Source organism: Cydia pomonella, chromosome 17 (genome assembly GCF_033807575.1).
Source record: "Cydia pomonella isolate Wapato2018A chromosome 17, ilCydPomo1, whole genome shotgun sequence".
Taxonomy (NCBI): domain Eukaryota; kingdom Metazoa; phylum Arthropoda; class Insecta; order Lepidoptera; family Tortricidae; genus Cydia; species Cydia pomonella.
In genome coordinates this window covers 6,327,361-6,346,688 of record NC_084719.1, presented here as the reverse complement: position 1 = coordinate 6,346,688, position 19,328 = coordinate 6,327,361, and the positions used below count along the sequence as shown (strand labels likewise).

General features: G+C 35.1%; 1 protein-coding gene across 1 annotated transcript in view; it reads left to right on the top strand.

Annotated features, from left to right (window-relative positions):
* The window catches only part of LOC133526949 (steroid receptor seven-up, isoforms B/C), a 147,164-nt gene that overhangs the window by 12,854 nt on the left and 114,982 nt on the right, over positions 1–19,328 (top strand). The window contains exon 2 of the mRNA XM_061863809.1: positions 8,145–8,294. Coding sequence (XP_061719793.1) covers positions 8,276–8,294 — 19 coding nt within the window. The 5' untranslated portion in view covers positions 8,145–8,275. The remainder of the gene's footprint in view (positions 1–8,144; positions 8,295–19,328) is intronic.

Here is a 19,328-nt window from a genome sequence, read left to right as displayed (position 1 = left end):
ACAGTTTATTCAAGAGGAGATCGAGTTTTCTGTACAATATATTATATAAATATTATTTATTGTATAGGTACTTTATTAATTGCAATTATTGGTCGTTAAAAAACTTACTTCCCTTTTAATGTAAGTAATTTACATGAATTACTCGTAATTTTAACCCTATTAGGATACAAGCACCACTAACACCCATAATTAGTGCTCCAATCACCCACTAATGATTTACCCTAACGCCTCCAATGATTGATGGTAAGAAAATTAAAATTAATTGATTTATTCTTATTTTATTTATAGCGCTAAAGATGAATTAAATGAGAAATTGATTATTTTCTAGGATGTTTATTTGGTCATCTGCAATAATTTACGGGATGAATATATAGGTCATATTGAGCAACTTTTACTATGAGAACAATCCCGAAATCGCGAAAAAAAATTTTACTCTTCCATAGAAAATGTCAAGGTCAGACAGCCAAAATGTATGAAACTGACAATTTTTTTTTTGCGATTTCGGGGTTGGGGCCATAGTAAAAGTTGCTCAGTATTCTACTTTTTCCTAATTAGAACACTATTCCGAATATGCCATTAAACAGATCCTCACTATTTTTGTTACATTCCGTCTGTTTTTCATAAAATGCCAATGATTGTTGAACTGACGTGATAATCTGATCGTGCAGTGAAGAATAAACTAAAATATGATGAATGTTAATTTTGAAATTAACACCTTTTTTTATTTGTTTCTTTTTCTGAAATTCATTTTTAAATTCCAGGGTTAATAAATACTGGGAGACAGAGCTTTGCTCGGAAAACATATAAAAACTAAAAAATGCGCGTTTACCCAGGGATTAGATAGGTCTAATCTCTGGGAAAACGCGCTAGATCGATTTTTTGCCCCCGAAAGCTCCCATATAGCAAATTTCATCGAAATCGTGAGAACCGTTTTCGAAATCCCTGAATATATACAAGAATTTCTCATTTAAAGGTATAAAATTACAATCATGAGTAGGTAATTATCGTATTTAATTTCTAAATTAATAGTTGAAGTTAATGATACCCAATTAAATCGTTTCAATGAAAAATGGACAATCTCCTGAAGGTTAGACTACAGCTTCATTACAATAAGTTCATTATACGAGTACTACGAGGGATCATTATAATAAATAAAAATCATTAATACACTTCTGTAAACCTTAGTCTTTTCTATAAAGTTTAAATCCCTAGAATTATAAAACTACTAGAATCTCTACGGAAGGCCGCTAGTGTAATAAAAAATACTTGTTTAATTGACCACTGCTGGTACAGTCAGCATCAAAAGTAGCGGATCAAATAACGCTTCATAAGTGTAGATACTTATGAAGCGTTATTTGATCCGCTACTTTTGAACAGCTTTCTGCATTCTGTAACAGCTTAACAAAAAGTGATGTCTTTAATATAGAACAACAAAGACTGTAAAAGATATACTTTGGAACGCGAATTCTAGAAATTTATCTATATTTGGAAAAGTTATCCGGAATATCAGATACTTTCGGCGCGTTGTTTCATCCGCTACTTTTGATGCTGACTGTACCTACTATTATGTAATTTGTATTTTACCATTTTATTACACTAACACAATATTTCTAAATTATAAGCCGTTAAATCAAAGTTATAGCATGTTACTTTGTTTTAAATTGTCTTAGTAAGAACTAATGCATAATTGTGTCGAAGTCTAGTCAAAGGTCCCCCTTTGTCGCTTTCTCTTACTATAAGGACGTGATTTGCTTGTATATTTATACGAATAACCTGTCAAACAGTCCTTACGGCAAGCGACAAAGTGAGACTTTTTGCTTGAAAACGACACAATTGAAGATATCAGAACCCCTAGTGTAAATTTTTTCGATAGCGTAACGTGACGTACGCGTTTGCGTAAAGTCTCATTTTGTATGGGATTTAGAAACAGAGCGCCAAGCGGGACGTTTTGGAAACTCAAAATCTATCGAATAAATTTACACTAGGGGTACAGTACGTACGTATTAGTAACAATCGTAACCTCTTTTACAGTGCACACTACACTAGTGCGAAAATTAGCATATTACGTTACTGTGTCGAACATTTAAAGGGCCATATGTACTGTAAGACGTTGTACGATACATGTGCGAATAGGTAATTCGCAACTCGTGTCGATTTAAAACACTCCCTTCGGTCGTGTTTTAATTTATCGCCACTCGTTTTGGATTTCCTAATTTTCGCACTTGTATCGTAATGTACTATTAAAATTAGGAGTTTTGAACCGCAATTCTATTTTGTTTATTTTATTCATCTGCGCTTGCGTGTTTGTATATACAAAAGCTAGTTATGTCATGGGCCACGTTAATATTTACACTTTTAGCTTACATTTTGTACTTATTTTAAAATTCTTAACCTTAGCCAAAATAAAATAAATAAAAAAGCTGCAAGCATTAATATACAAGAAAACAAAATAAAAAAATAAAACAGAAAGAAGAATTATTAACCTCTTAAGATATGAGAATCTACCAAGTCTCCAAGATTTCTACAGTTATATGTACTAGGTACCTACTACTACAGACCGCGTAGCCAATGTGCAAATCGCTTACGCTCCGTAGCGATCGAAACGCAACTGTCACTGTCGCACTAATATGCAAGAGTGATAGAGACACAAGGCGTTTCGTTGTCGTAGAGATAGCGATTGTCACCTTCGCTAGACCGGCAGAGCTACTACTTTTTGAATAGATAACAAATTAGACGTCATTTTGCTAAGCTCATTTTGTGTAAATATTCACAAAAGTAGAAACGTTGATAATTTCTAAGAACTGGTATTCGTATTAATCATGGGAGCCTGGGGTCCGATTGTCAACTAATCCTGAGAATCTAGCTAGGCACAAATTTTTGCGTGGAAACTAGGCATTTTTGCGATTAGTCCTGTTTCCTCACCAGGTTTTCCTTTACCGAAAAGTGACTGATAAATATGAAATGATATGAAATGATAAATATATACATACTTTCCGAAAAACTCATTGGTACGAGCCGGGGTTTGAGCCCGCGACCTCCGTATTGAAAGTCGCACGCTCTTACCGCTAGGCTACCAACGCTTTTTCATCATAATAACTTGAAAAAAGGGCTTTAATAGGCATCTAAGGAGGAGTAAGAAAATTAGGTTCAATTTAAGATGTCGACAGGAAAAACCACCTTAACTCAAACCAAAAAAGTTTTTAAACCTTAAATGCTGTGCAATATAGAGAAGAGCGTCATTTTGTGTATCTCCTAAGGTTTAGGGTCCTTTTGGTGTTGATGGTTTACGTCAATCTTTTGTGTAAAAGTAGTCACTAACTGACCTCATATCTCACACAAAAAGATCCACTATTGCCGTGTCGTCCTTGCTTTACGCAACTTTAGTCATAACCGAGCTTTATGGCTACGATAATTCATAGTGCGGTAATCGGCCAGTCATTATGGCCAGGTGTTTAATGGGTCTGCAGTAAAAAGAAAATTGGACGAATGGCTCCGTTCACTTGTCGAGTCATCTTGAAATACTAGATCAATAAAAACTGAGTATTTCTAGTTGGCATTTTAAATACTAAACTACAAAACTTAAAATCTAGATCTAAAAATAAATAAAAATAGACTTCAAATAAAATAAAACTATCCCCCTGCGGCATGGTGCCGTAGATGCTAGCAGCATTTCCTCGCTGTATCGCAAGACTAATTCTTTGAGCGAGGAAGCTGCCAGCTCTGCGGTCACCGGTGACCTCTCTAATCCTTTTCGAAAGTTCCTTAAAAAGGTTAAAGGCGCTCGGACCCCACGGACCAAGGGTCTCGACGCCAAATGGTACGAAATTATATTCGGTGCCGAGACCCCTATATTTAGTCTTTTTTAATTTTTCGGCCGCCTCTGCCGCCGCGCCAGCCTTAGCAGAAGTGCCGTGGAGATGAGACGGGGCTAGGGTGTCTACACAGGTGGCGTCCCACACCAGCACCCGTCCCAACTTCCACGGAATTAGTGTCATAGTGTCATTCCATCCGGTCTCTTGCCATCATCTCTTATAATGCCGGGGGGCTCGAGTAGAGCTGGCACATTGACGCTGGCAAGAGACCGGCGGAGAATGTCGTTGAGCGCGGCGTGTCTAGAGAAAACTGAGTTGTTCGGAATTTACACATCGAGGTGCGTTTATATCTAGCGAATGTGTGAGTGTGTATGTGTAGGCATGTTTGTTTTAGATTCCGCGCCTAATAATAAGCCTCGCAAAAAACGCGCAACGACAAAAATGCATGCGCCCTTGCTTGATGTAAATACATCTTTAGCGGTATTCCTCCAGATTTTCGATTAAGAAGGAAGAATAATTCCAACGAAATGACGGTACTTTTTCTATGACTACTTTCCGTTAACTAAATCATAACGAATCACTTTGATTTGATGTCGATCGCTTCAGCATAATATATCCTAGGTTTATAAGTTTCGCTTTTTTCGAAAAAAAAGGAAAACCTATAAACCTAGTTTTTCATTGTGTCAATAACATAGTCATCATGGAGAATGCAGAATATATTTTAAAGTAGAAAAACATTTTCTCTTTTTGTATTGACGAGTATGTTTTTAGTATCCCCTGAAAAAAAAAATTTTTTTTTTAAATTTAGACATTGTCAAGAATATGATAACTATTTCCCATAATTATTACAGTTATAACATCTGTAGAATTAAAACTAAAGAAAACGAGTAGGTACCTACAGAATACTGTACAAAGACTCCTACTTATCTGTACGTATAGCGTTAGGTGTCATCGCCTGATGACCTACATCGGATGATGTCATAATTGGCTTACATCGTCGCTTGCTACTGGGAGTGAAATGCTGTAGGAAAGAAAAATGTTACATCTTAGCGGGGTGGATCAGAAGCAAGTGTTTAAAGTGTTTAATAGTGTGTACTGAGGCTTTTAAGCTGAAAGTTTTCCTTGCTGTAGCCAAATCTTCACAAATCCATCCACCAGTCTACGAAACGGTGGTTGCTACTATCTACTTTGTGCCAATACATTCGCTATCATTGATATCGGAGCGGCCAAGATGTTTACACATATCTAAATACGCCTCTATTCTCAATCCATTAGAGCGCTTGTTTAGATATTTGTGAGCACCTCATCTGCCTCGCTACATCTGATAGCGATACCTGTTTTCTTCTACGGTTTAATATTGTCGTAAACCCACGTCGCGGTACCCAATTACTACTATCGTTGGGAATATCTGCAACAAATTGTATTCCGCCAAGATAAGGGTTCAATGAACTTCGCAACAATGCCAGATCATGGTTACGGTGGTTATTTTTGAGATAAACGGGGAGGTTGCATCCATGTTTTGAAGTTAGAGTCTGTTCGGAAAGAGCAGAGTCGAGGAATGTATTGGGCGCCATACATTCCACAACTGGTTAGGTGTAACATCTTGCGCGCGAAAACAACTACAATATGATTTGCTAAATCATAGGCGTTATGACAATTGATTGTGATAAGTATATAATTTTAGGTGACTGTACATCGTAGAAACATGGAACGTTCGTCTGATATTGAATACTGGCTAAAAGAATACAAATTAAAAGTAAATTAACTAATAACAGGCAAGTTAAACAAACAACTTTTTGGACGTGCATTTTTAACAAGTGAAAGCTGACTTAGGTTATGAAACTAACCGCAGATCTTTATTTTTTTTAATGAAAATGAAAAATGCGATTTGCATGGCCATTGTCAATAGGGGAAAAGATAAGTTAAAATTGGACAAGAAAAAGCATACATATTTAGTAGATTATCTATTAATTAGTCCATTTTAAAAGAAGGATACGAACTCCTCACAAAAATCTTTTTGCAAGTTCTAACGACATATCTTGAATTGTCTTGTAGGTAAAACGTAAATAGCTTCAACTAGGTATAAAACTATACTCCAAGGCTACAGTGTAATGCAGAAATGCATTTCAACGTAGCATCTTGGTTTATCGTGAGCTATGCGTATCGCAGTTGCCTCCACGCCTATTGTCGCAGAATGCATCTCTGTATAAAATAAACGTATTTCAAAACACATTTCTTTAGGTTTCCCTTCAGAGTTGTTATGGAAATAACTTGCTATAACCAGTGTAGTTGAGAGCTCCTATCATTAACAGTTGTTATAGAACTCGAGGTTTCACTTATGCTGGTCAATTGAAGGAGTACAGTAAGCGTTAGATATAAGCTCAGTATCAAGACGCAGAAATGCTTTACTTTATATATTATATGCCACCTCTTAGTCTGCAACTGATAAGAATAAACCAGGCTTTATTCTCAAATGTACATTTGAAGTATCGAAATATTATTGAAAAGGTACTGGTTGTGAACGCGTATTTGGTTAAGTATTACATGTGTGCGAGCGTGATGAAGATGCTCATATTAAATAGGTATATTATAGGTATTGAGCTCGGGAATAAGGCCCCACATGCCGTTCGACATAGGTAGCTCTTATTACTGCAGAACTAAAGCTGAATTTTGATAAGAAAAGTTTGAAAAACATTATTTTAATCGTAAACGTGAAAGCTACTTACTCGTCTTAAAGTATAGATAACTTATAGATGTTTAATAATAAGTGTTAATATTTTGGGAGCATTACGATTAATCATTAATCACGTGTCAATATTAAAAACTCTGGCTATTCAAAGATAAAAGTAAAATACGATCGCAATAAGAAAAACCGTGAATGTATTTAAACAAACAATGTAATAACTTAACAACTTAATTTACAAAACGATCACATCCTATTTGGAATCCGATATTACTAACAAACTCAATTACAATAAAATTAATATCAATTCTAATGATAGAGAAGCACGCAAGAAACTGGATAGAGTTTTTGTTAAAGAGTTACAAAGTTATTTAAAACTGTTGGTTAATAACGAAACTGATGTTTTTTGTTGTTGAAAGTTGATTTAGATTGTTACACAAATGACCACGACTACCGGAATATTAAAATTTGTTGTTTATGTCAGGAACCCAGTTAGGTAAATTAAAAAGAAATTCTATAGCTACTCGGTGACACGATGTCAGCAAAAGCAGGCCATAACTATGTCAGATAATAACGGAATGTCAGATTATGTCATTTGTGATGTTCTTTTTCTAATTTACAGCGTATCACCATAATTTTTGTCATGAAAATTTAATTATTTCCGCTTAGATTAGAGAATTCTTTTTCCAATTTAAATCTGCAAGAATTTAAACACGTGTATAGGTAATATTTAAATTTGTTGTATTTGAATTCGTTGTCTAACAGATAATGTGTCTTATTATAATTTTTATGCATACAAATATTCATGAGAGCGTTCTTAACTGTCTTAAGCTCGTTAAGATAGTATTTTAACCATTTTATCGATTCGTTTCGATTCCATTCTTCCATACGAATAGTCCATATGCCGAGTAGCAGTTGATTTATAGTTTATGATGATTCTTCTAATAACATTATATCTACAGCTAACAAGTGATGATTACTGAAGATGGTTTTCATTGGTTGATAATGTGATGGTCACAAAACTTGTTTAATAAGTAAACATTGTTATTGATATGGAGTTTTCAATTACCGAATTTAAATGTTGATGACCCTGGGTTCATTTTAGCGGTCTTAAAATGCAAGGATAATTTACATTGAGTTTTCAATATATTCATTATCATATAAGTTGTCAGTCGTCCAATACTGGACAAAGGCTTTAAAAAGGCATATAACAGCCGCTCATGCGTTGCTCTTATTCAACGGTTTCTTACGATCTTGATTTATTCCCAGATCCTCAGTTATTGAGGCCTCCTCAGGGCGTATTATCACATTTTCCAATGCGCTGTCAAAATTCGGAATTGTTGGATGATCCTTGGAAAAAGCAGCTGTCAGAGAGTGCCCTATGACATAATGTATTTCTTTCTTGGTTTAAAGTTTTCTGTAGAACATTAAACATCAATGTATAAATAAATATAGGCAGTTTCTTGAATTTTACTTCTGATATCCGATATCGGATGGAATAATGTGAAAACGCCACGGTTCTTAGTCATGAATTATGACCTTCCTGATAGCGTCTTTCGGTCCGATGAGGAGTATGTTCCGCCCGCTACTTGCAGAATTTTGATCAAATAACATGGTCAACTTTTTTACGTTCATCTTTTGTTCCACAGGATGCAAATCCTTCTTCAAGCGGTCAGTGAGAAGGAACCTGACGTACTCCTGCCGAGGAAACAGGAACTGCCCCATCGACCAACATCACAGGAACCAGTGCCAGTACTGCAGGCTCAGAAAATGCCTCAAGATGGGCATGAGGCGAGAAGGTGAGTCAACATTTTATGATAGACTTTTATGATTTTTATAAGCAATGAGGGGCAGGAATATTAAATAACTTACACATGTATTACTCGTACAAGCGCCAATTGTGTATTTACGTTAGCCCGATTGGTCAACCTGAAGTAAGAACTTAAATATGATATTTTTGTTTATTAAAATTGATACTTACAGGTACTCAATATACAAATATATTTGTATTATTAGTACGGTAAATATTATCTTGATCAAATGTGTTCCTGTGTCTATTGTGTTGGTTTTTATCTTCTAAGATTTTCTTATGCCCTCAAAATCCAGTTCATTAAATACGAGAGTATTTATTAACAATTTTTCTGTCACTCGAAGGAAATATTTATTCGCCCGTAGCTTGTAGGCATCCGGTCAGTAAAAAACTTGAATACTGAGGCTTCTTTTTATCTGTTCGCCGGTAGTTACCCTTACTCTGTAGGCACTATGTAATAAGTTGTCATTTATTGCTCTATGTAGGTAACGTATGAGGTCCGTCATCGTAAATTTAATTGCTTCTAGAAGTACCTCTATTTATAATTTATTTTATGATACAATATTTTTTATAATACGTAGAGTAATAAATCGAGGAGTAGATGTCTAATATTAGTAGTAAAATATTGGCATTGAAAGATAAAACAAAATATTTAGTATTTTTCGACTACCATAAATAGCATACTTATTTAAATCCTTTTGACAAAAGCAAAATAAAAATAAATCCAAAAATTATACGACAAAACGTGTACTATTGTATAAATATAGGTATTGCTTTTTTTAATTAGTCGAATTGACATGTGTAGGTACAGGTTTACGAAAGATTTTCTGAAGTGTGTCATATTGGCCTTCGGAAGTCTTCTCTAATTTACGTAAAAGAACGTGACTTTGAAAAATAGTCTTTTTGTGAACAAAATATCATTTTTTCGACTTAAGCGATCTCGTATTGTAACTTATCCGTGATATGAATAGATTGAAAAATAAGTAAATAGGTTTACGATGCATTCATTGTCGCTAGTGTAATTAGTGAAATCATCAATCTTGTCGAGTCATTAGGCGATCTGCCCAAGGGCACCTCTAACTAACTGTTGACGATCAATGTTAATATAAAGTTACGAGCCGTAATAGCTTATTATTACGATGGAATTAATATAGAGGGTTATTGTTTTAAAGACAGCGGTTTGATTAATGGAGATCGCAAAGAATCTGAGAATATTAATGCAGGAACTGATTTTAATCAAGTGAAATAAGAACAGTATGATCAAAAAAATGTTGTATTGAATAAAGTTCAAATCTTTGGTATCAATGTAACAGTGTTACATCGATTTATGTTAACCACGCATAACCATGGCAAAGATATTTAACAAAACGCTGATGTAGATTTGATTATAAGCAAAACTTTTAATTTATTTGCAAAAAGACGAACTGCTTGGCTTAGTAGATAAAATGAAAAGCGATTATTTTGCCTCTGAATGTACAAACTGCGTAAATAGTTGACGTGTCAAGGCTAAACGAGAACTAGCCATGACAGCTTATGACATAGCATACGGCTTTAACGGCCCATTGATCAACTTTGTTCGAACTATTATCGGCACATGCGCATTCAAGCTGATGAAGAAGTTAAGAAAAACTCAAATAACAGTAAAAATACTACGACTAAAGAAAAATGTATGGTAGTTGATATAAAATAAGTTATGTTAGATCAAAATGTCGATACGCGTGTTACTATATATAAAATAGTAGTGTAATAAAAAAGGAGTTTAAACTACTCTAGATATTTGGAATAGTAAAAGTAGGTATCAAGAGAATAAATATTTTTTAAGTAATATGTATGCGAAAGAAGAAGTCGCGGTTTCACATCTTGGCTCGTCCCAATTCATTTTTCAGAACTTATACATATCTAAGGAATATGATTTGATATTTCCCAATAGCTTTTCGGTGATGGAAAACACGATGGGGAAACCTGCATACCTCCGCGAAGAAATTCAAAGGTGTGAAGTCCCCAACCTGCATTGGGTCAGCGTGGGGACTATGACCCAAACCCTCTCGTGCATGAGAGGAGGCCTGTGTCCCGCAGTAGAACGTATATAGGCTAAATTATCAATAAACTATAAGAGAAAAAAAATATATTTGTTACTTTAAACCTGGCAGCCTTCCAAATAAATAAACAAATGCCATATAAACAACAACCCTCAACCGCGTTCAAGACCTTGTTAACGGAATTAAGTGCGCAGCAGACGATAATGCTCACAATTTAAAAGATAACAGTTGGTAAAGGAAGGGCCGGAGGGCAGAGGCAGGTCATAGCCACCCGCGGCGCGCATTACACTTGATGCGTACACCTGTCTGGATTCCTGAGCGGACGTGATTTGGAAATGGAGCATGGATGTAGATTTCCTTGGTTAAATTTTGAAAAATATGTATATAGCTTCATAAGACTCAGGGCAATTTTTGTGTTTTGGAATTTGAAACTTAGTTTTATTTCTATGAGTAATCATTTATATATTCGAATTTAGTTTATACTTGTACAAATAAGCAGAGACTTCCGAGGTTGTAAGAAGTATTTCCGTATTTGAAAGATATTTTAAATCCAATATTAAATAATCCTTGACCTTGAAACGTTGCTCTTCAGTTTGTAGTAAGTTATACATAGACTGGGACAAAGGCACTGATTTTATTTTAAAAAATTGAAATATAGTAGGCTTGATTAATTTTAAGTTGATTGACGAAAGTGGAAATAATCTTTAAAACGTTTTATAGATTCATAAACAATACAAATATTGGCATTTCCTGAATTGAGCCGATTAGTAACATTCAATGGAGAACCTAAACGTCTGCAGTTGATAGTTTTAGCAGACAATTATTAACCTCTCCAATACCTTTGAACACAGAATAATTTATTCAGAATTTACTAGCCTCACAATACTACTTTACGACATAAACAAAAGTACTATCTGTTCCTCCACAATAGCTACATCTTTGACACGCTCGACAGTTTACTAACCAAGCACCACAAGTAACTGGACACCTTTTATTACCGCCATAAGGACCCACATTCACACTTCCTACCTCACCCGGAAAGGACACGGTAACCCGCTGCTCTCCATTCCACCCTTAAGCACCCTTTCGACCCTAACAAAGTACCCTGTATTTTGCCGAAACGATTTGTTTGCTGTCAACAAAGATGCAGGCTCCTTTTTTAAAGAAGATAACTCATCTTTCACACCAAGCAATAAACACTATTTTAGAACAGCAGATTTGTGGCGGGTAAAAGTGTGCCTCTTTGTACCGATTGTAATCGTCTTAGATATCAAACTTGAGCGGAGATGCATTGACGCTTCTTTTATGCTTTTTCTCAGCATTGTTTTCTGTATAGTTCAGCGTTTTAAGAGCTTGAAAGACCCTATTGAAATGTGCTACTAATACTTTTAATTGTACTCGATCTGTAGATACGGTCAGTCTTTGTTGAGTTGTATCGGATAATGGTTACAAAAATGACTAAGCTTTTAAATTATAGTTAGTAAATGAAACTTTTGTTGAGTGTAAAAATAAAGCGTTTAAACTTGAGAAACATAATGACGAACTTAATTAAGAAATTGTACAAGGTGCAATCAGAGATAATGCTGCAAATTGCAAAAAACTTGCATGTTTAAGCATTGTACTGGTTTATTACTATCAATTAAACGATTGAATTTCCCATGTTAAATATGCAAACTCAGACAAAGCACACAACGATTGATTAATTAACAGCATTAGACTGGTTTAATATTAGAGTGCATAAAACGTTATCTACAAAGCCCTTTGGGCGTTGAACAATGGTTGGTACCTTTTGTCTGAGGCGCATCCATCACGGCCACATTGTTTGTAATATCTTAATAAGTTTTTGTGTTCGTCCGGTCATTTAGAAAGATTCCTCGTATCGCTTCCGATTTTTTCCCCCGAGTTCGAGATGAATTTTAATGGAGAGGTGATTTATGGCGAAATTGAAAAAGTATCGGTCGGATCTTTGTTTTGATTTTGGCGGTCTTTAAAATTTTGCAAAATTAAATTGTTTGGGTAAAAAAAACATTATTTTACAGAATTTACATGTATATATAGAGGTAAATGCAGATTTTTGTGGCCTATAATTTACCATAAATTAAATTAAAAATTAAAATCAATTCTTACTGATCCAGCTCGTTGTGCCAAAAAAAAAATAAGCCCTAAAAATATATAATAATTAATGCAAAGAACTTAACTTCCTTTAAACTCCCAGCCCCATTATTAAGGAACCGTTACTTATTAACAGCTTGACCGAAACTAAAGCCCTAATCTGCTGTCTTCCCGCATATTTCCTTAATCCAAGCGTAAACACAACGGAACATACACAATGCAACTTCAAGCCCACAAGACATGTCAAAATCGTCATCCGAGAATGCTTCCCAGGGGTACTCCGATACAATAACGACGAATATTTTAAGAAATCCTTTCAACTTACGCTCTTTTATACGCAGAAATTTGGCAAAGTTTGCGCCTTTATTTAAAGTGTACGCCTATATTTGACAAAGGTCGAGAAAGGAAGCGCTCGACCGTCCTGAGGGTGGTGTATCGAAGGGCCAGGTGTGGTCATTGTTTGATCTTTGTTGACCAACTGACCGTCCCATTAGACCCGTTTGCTAAACATTGATTGCGTGACCGTGAGAAATGCAAAGTAATGCATTAAAAATAGGGTTATGGTCACCCATGGTTGACCCGTTGTTCTGCCGCGATGCATTTTTGCAAATAGATCTACGCGCCTATATAGGACAAGTGCGACTGTGACAACTGTCTTTGATATTATCGCTACCGCCGTGTCGCGATATGAGTCGCGTTATATCGTTTGTCACTTGAGATAGAACAAGGCTTGACGACTGAGTAATTAATAACAAAATAATTGAAGTCTGGAAAACACTTTCTGCCGTCTGCCAGGGAGTCGTACAGGAGATAAATTAAAGAATAGATTCTAAACATACGCAATAATCTAATAAGTTATCGTGTCAAAATGAACTTATATCTCATTTTAGGGCAAAATTCCTCAGTATAAGGTGTAGACACTAACTACATTTCCTTAATCAACAAACAAGAATTATTTTGTAAGTTCTTTTTGTATAAAGAAAGTTTATGTCAATTAAAATGTTCATTACAAGTTGCCATATTAGCAGGCATAGACTTAAAAGGCTTCGCGTACCGTCTATACTGTTAACGGACAATTTGCAACTTATTGCAACGATATAAGGTCCATTTAAAGTCAGTTAAAATGTTGCTGTTAGTACATGACACTGATTAAACAGTCTGCAATAGACTGGGATTGATCGATGTCATTTATAACTGGTAAAACTAAACTAGTAGCGGCGGGATGACAAACAAATTTTGGAATAAATTACCAGCTTTATGCAAATATTTAAATTGGTGTTTAATTGAAGAGAAGCTTTCATTTATAAAGTAACATACTTAGGGGTCTAAATATCACTGAAGAGAGGCTTGTCATTAATGCAATTGGCTGATAGTTTTGACTCCACTCAATTAAAGAAGTGGGTCAATAACGTTCGTGAAAAATGGCGTCTTTTCTGTAAACATTACAAAATTAATAATTAAGATTTTCATCATAATGTACAAATTTTAAGAAGTAGGTTTTTTTAAGTTTTTAAGGACAAACTCATCCAAAAACATTATTTGATCAAAGTGTATTTGTAGTCAAGTGTACAATGACGATAGAACAAGCCAGAATCAGTGCTTTTACCCCGTTTGTTTGCCGCGTCACAGCCATATGATATTATCTTTTTTGAGCATAATAACTGTGACATGTTTCGTATGACGCTCCAGGGCCGGATTTTATGGCCTTATTCTGGGAAAACTGAGTCTTGCTAGCCGCGGCTGACATAAAGATAGCATCGCGCGTGAGGTGGAATGGAGCGTTCCCACGCCGCGAAATGCCCCAATACTGCACTGACCCGCGGTCAAGAAAATTGGAAATTAGAAGAACTGAGCATGAAGGAAAACCTCAAAATACCGCGTGGTGAAAGACGCAAAATTCTACGGGTCATAATACTTAAGATGAGGAGGATGCCCATAATGTTTAGGAGGACTGAAGATCGGATTATTACCTAGTTGATCAAGGAAAACTTTTAACTTCAAAAGTATAAGACAGGCTATCAAAATCACAGAAATCTTGTCGAAATGACTTAATGATGAATAAATGACACAGAATGATGTTTCTTGTTGCTCTCGTCTTATCCAGCGAAAGTAAACGACTCAAAGACACATACTACTTTGCAGATTTATCGCTGAATTGATAAAGATAGACCTTATCGACTTATCAATATTATCCTAAGCATAAGTCGCCAAAGTTAATCAATATTCAGGTTAAAAGTATGACAGTTCGTTTTAAATATTATTGCAAATCACGTCACGCATGGCTTCCTTAAAAACTGGTATTCCATGTTCCCCAATCTCACGTAAATTCCCGACCAGTCTTACACTTTTTTCAAGTGACCTATGGTCAAATGTTACTATCCGGTGCAAACATTAATTATGGCAACAAACGGACCGGTTTGACGGTCAAGACCCTAAGGTCTAAGCCAATTCGCAAGCGTCGTAAGCTAATTATATTTCTGCACGTTTTGTCCAAATTTGCATATGAATCGGGGTTCAACTACAATAGGAATAGTGCTAATCTGTTATAGAAAGGTTCAGGTAAAAGTCAAACAGACAAAACAAGTCCAAAAATGAATATTAATCCATGTCAGTTGAAACCTTTAACCGTCGATTTAAGGTTGCTTTTTATGTATAAAGTATTCGGCCGGTAGGACCTTTTGAAAAAAGACCAAATATGGGAATAGGGCTGCTTGAATGCCCGCTAGAAACTTGATAAGTTTTCTCTGTAAACATTGAACGGTAGAATGGAATAAATATTCAATTTCACTTAATGTTGTATGGAGATTTCAACGAGGCCATCTATTGTGGATTTATGCGAATAACTGGCACAGAAACCTTTGAACTGTTTAAGTTAGATCTATTATAGGTTTAAACGCATTATTCGCATATACGAGAAATACTGAGACAGCCTCTTGGTTTACTAATTCCTTTCCACGTAAAGTTCTTGGGATACTTCTATGTTGCTTATTACACAATATGAGCTGAAGGCATTCTGAGGACAACTTGTTTGATGTATAGATTTGATCTAATTCTGCCACACATAATGATAAAAATCTACAATATAGGAATATTTTCTTAGTGACATTAGAAACACATTGAGTTAGATATACGAAGTTATAAGATACTATTTATAACTTCTCAAAGAATATTGAGATCCTTATAAAGAAAACATTGAATAAGAAGGACCCACAACCAGAATCCAATACGAACACCTTGTAAAGCCAAAGCAAAATGGCGTTACAAAAAGGAATCAAAGTGTAAAATCATTTGTGTCGGATTAAAAAAGGAGCTAGCACACGAGTACGAGCGTGAGATATACACCACTATCAATCATGCTATGATTTATATTCTCCCACATGATGTATCGTCCAGGACTGCACCACTGTGAAAATATTCGATAATTAACTTTTTTAAATTTGACTGACGCCTTCATCTTCTGGGTGCGGAATCGAAAACATCACCATCAAGCCGTTCTCGTCACTATACATGGCGAAATTAAGATTAGTCTCTGATGCACATGCTCTAAAACCAGTTGAGCCGTGGAATGTCTTCTACTGCTTTTCTAATACCACAAAAGATTATGTACCATTATTTAAATTCTTGCATATTTTACTGCGAATGAAGTGATTTTCTTGGCCATTTCCTTCATTTTTAGTAATATCAGACTCCCTACTGCTGGGAACTCGTCATAACAGTCTAAAATATGGAATCAATAAACAATTGTTCTAATACTCTGCGATATAAAATCAGAATCAAACGATCTTGTAAATTTCTGGTTTTGTCTCAGGAACAAATAATGTTCACAATTTGTAGTGTTCCTTGGTTTTGAATTACTTCGGAAGATCCTTGTTTGGGCATTTATTATTTAACTGTAGCATTTAATACTAGGACACAAATGAAAGTTAGGTACTTTAGCGATTGAAACTTTTTAAAAGGCACCTTCTTATAAGAAATTATTGACCAATATACAAAATTAGAAATCATACAGAACCACAATTTATCAGCCGCAACACGACACTGTGGGCACGTCAAAATAATCACCTCCATACGGCCCGGACCGAAGCTGGACCCCCGCGGAGCGCGGGCGGTAACGAACTATGCAGGTGATTTATCTGGCCAGGCCGATGCTAATTCCTTTACAACGTGTGATGTTAATGAAATATTGGGTATCTTTTATGTTTTGTTGGAGTTAATGCGTGTTTTGTCGGTATTTTTATCTGAATCTATATTTAGCCCTGCGAATTCATCAACCTGGACTTCATCAAGCTTATCCTCGAAATTATCTGAACAATAAATTGCTTTTAGGTTTTATCCTCTGCCTACTCACAGTTCACTTAAGTCAATACAATATATCGAATATGTAGATGATGGTATTGTATTTGTTATATACTTAATTTTGATGTGATGATCCTCACTGCCTGATATTTGCATTGCGAATAATAGGTGGTACTTTTAAATTTAAAACCTCGAAAGGATTCTAAGATATCTGCTTTGCTTTAGTGTCTTAAAATATATTCTATTAACCTTGAAGTCAATATAAATTTTCATCTCCATTTTCACATCCAACTGTCAAAGGGTTAAGAGTTGTAGGTATATCCAAAAACTTGTTTATTTTTTATTTTTTAGTAGAGCACTTGAAAAATATATGTTTACGATTTCCAAGTTTACTTTCAATAGCTTCTGGTGTACCTACATTGTGTAAGCATTTCTATATAAAACAGTCGTTTTATATACATATTTATATTTAAAAAGTTTTCCTTCTGCACAAACATGTTTCTAAGCAAAACGAGCATCGCTTTAATATAAAGTGAAACTATGGATACGCCGGTACAGAGGGCACGGGCTCGGAACGGGTTTGGTCGTACTAGTAACCAATATACATGCCGTGCATTACTCTCGGCGTTCAAGTTTATAACCTGGGAGGATTTCACCTGCAGAATCTTTGAGGCTTCCTCATTTTATTTCTTTAGATTTGCTATAGTTATCGACTTTTTTGTAGTTATTGAGGTTGTTTAGAATTTCTATATCTTGATGTACTTTAGATTTGCCATACCTAACGGGACCTTTTGTGGGATTATTGGCGAAATAAATTATGTAGAAATTTTAAAGGACAACATCTTAACATTGGTAAAAGCGACAGAATTTGTATTAGAGCGCAATAAAATTTAACAATTCTACTTTCTTCGCATTATATTATGATAAGGCATATAAATTTGGAGAGATAATGCCTTTTATTCATTTTGAAAGCCTGATATGGAGATGCGCCGTTAAGTCAGATTTTAAAATGCGAAGAATCCAGTACGAATCGTAAACAAATACTAATTTAGTATGCTAATGTAAATGATGGCTTAATAAAAGTAATAAAAGCTGATCGAAAGTTTATCTTGAAAGGTTTGTGGTCCTGTGTGGTCGGATACGAGTTCAAATAACGACTTGTTGTAATAGTGAAACAATATGGAATTCAGTTTGACTAGTAATAGAATTTTCGTTGCTTAAAAGATTGATGAAATCGGACAGCGAGAATATTTTTATACTATTAGTATAAAGTATTGTAATTTTAAGATGAAGACATGAACAGATATCTTAATTTATCCCTTAAAATAATTGAAAATCGAAATGTTTTCCGACTGCCGAATTTGTAGGTTTGGTAGGTAGGTACATAACAGAATATCTAGTTAAAATTCAAGTGCTAAAACTCAGTAGAATGCGTCATTTGCTTAAATTAGAGATATTAGTAAACAGTCTGATAGGTACATACGTGAGATTGGATTAAAAATCTGTCTATACGTTTCTTCATTATTAGTGAATCATCAACATCATATCGTGCGCATATTTCGTGAGGTCACAGTTTACTATAGCGGTCGGAGAGCCTACGGTCGTTTGCTAGACAAGGACGGTCTAATACAAAGCTTGATGGGTTAAAACAGGGAGGGATATTCTCTCCGTCTAACGCCGACCGTTTCGTGACCCCGAAGTGTAGCCAAACTAAAAGGTCGTAAGTTCCTGAGGAAGTACAGGTTTGTCAGCTGTTTTAGGTCAAGCAGGTGTAAAGCTAATCACATATCTGCAGTAGTATGATTATCGCAAGGTTTAGTTTCTCGTGTGGTCAGTGACTTGGCTCTTTACGATGAATATTGTTTTAAATCACGATTTTTATAAGGAGGTCAAACCGAATAATGCGTTACTGTTGGAATGTCTTTGGAGTGCAATCTTTTTGACCTAATGAAATAACAATAACTGTTATCCAAATTTCCTTTGATACTTTTTACCTAAAGGATTTTTTCGGTAATCTTACTTTTACTTTAATAAATAACTTTATTTTTCTCATGATTTTTCACATCATTTTTACTTCTATACACTAACCTCTTATTGCGTTCTCGATTCGACCGCAAAGTTTAGACTATTACAATGTTTTCCTTTCTATACTTATTTGAAAACTGTATCTTAATATATTCTTACTCTACTACATTGTCATCGGTTACATCATTTAGTATATTTTTTACATTCCATCTTAAATTACCTTGTCATTCTTAACATTATTAATTGCTTGTCTAATTCGTTATAACGCCTCTAATTGCTATCATCGCTCTCTATATCTGTATATACTAATAAATGTTCATCGTTTTCTCTAATCTGGGTATTAAGGTCTTAAGGTTTATACGTTTTGAGAGTATTTTAATTATTATCAGAATAAAAGTGCAACATTGAAACAGGTTATATCCATAGATACCTAGGTTTTCTTGTGGTCACTAGTTAAGGAATGTAATATTCCTTAACTAGTGACCATAGGTACATGTACATACATATATGTGAATTCTGAAAAGTGGATTCCAGTTTTGAGGAAATAGATA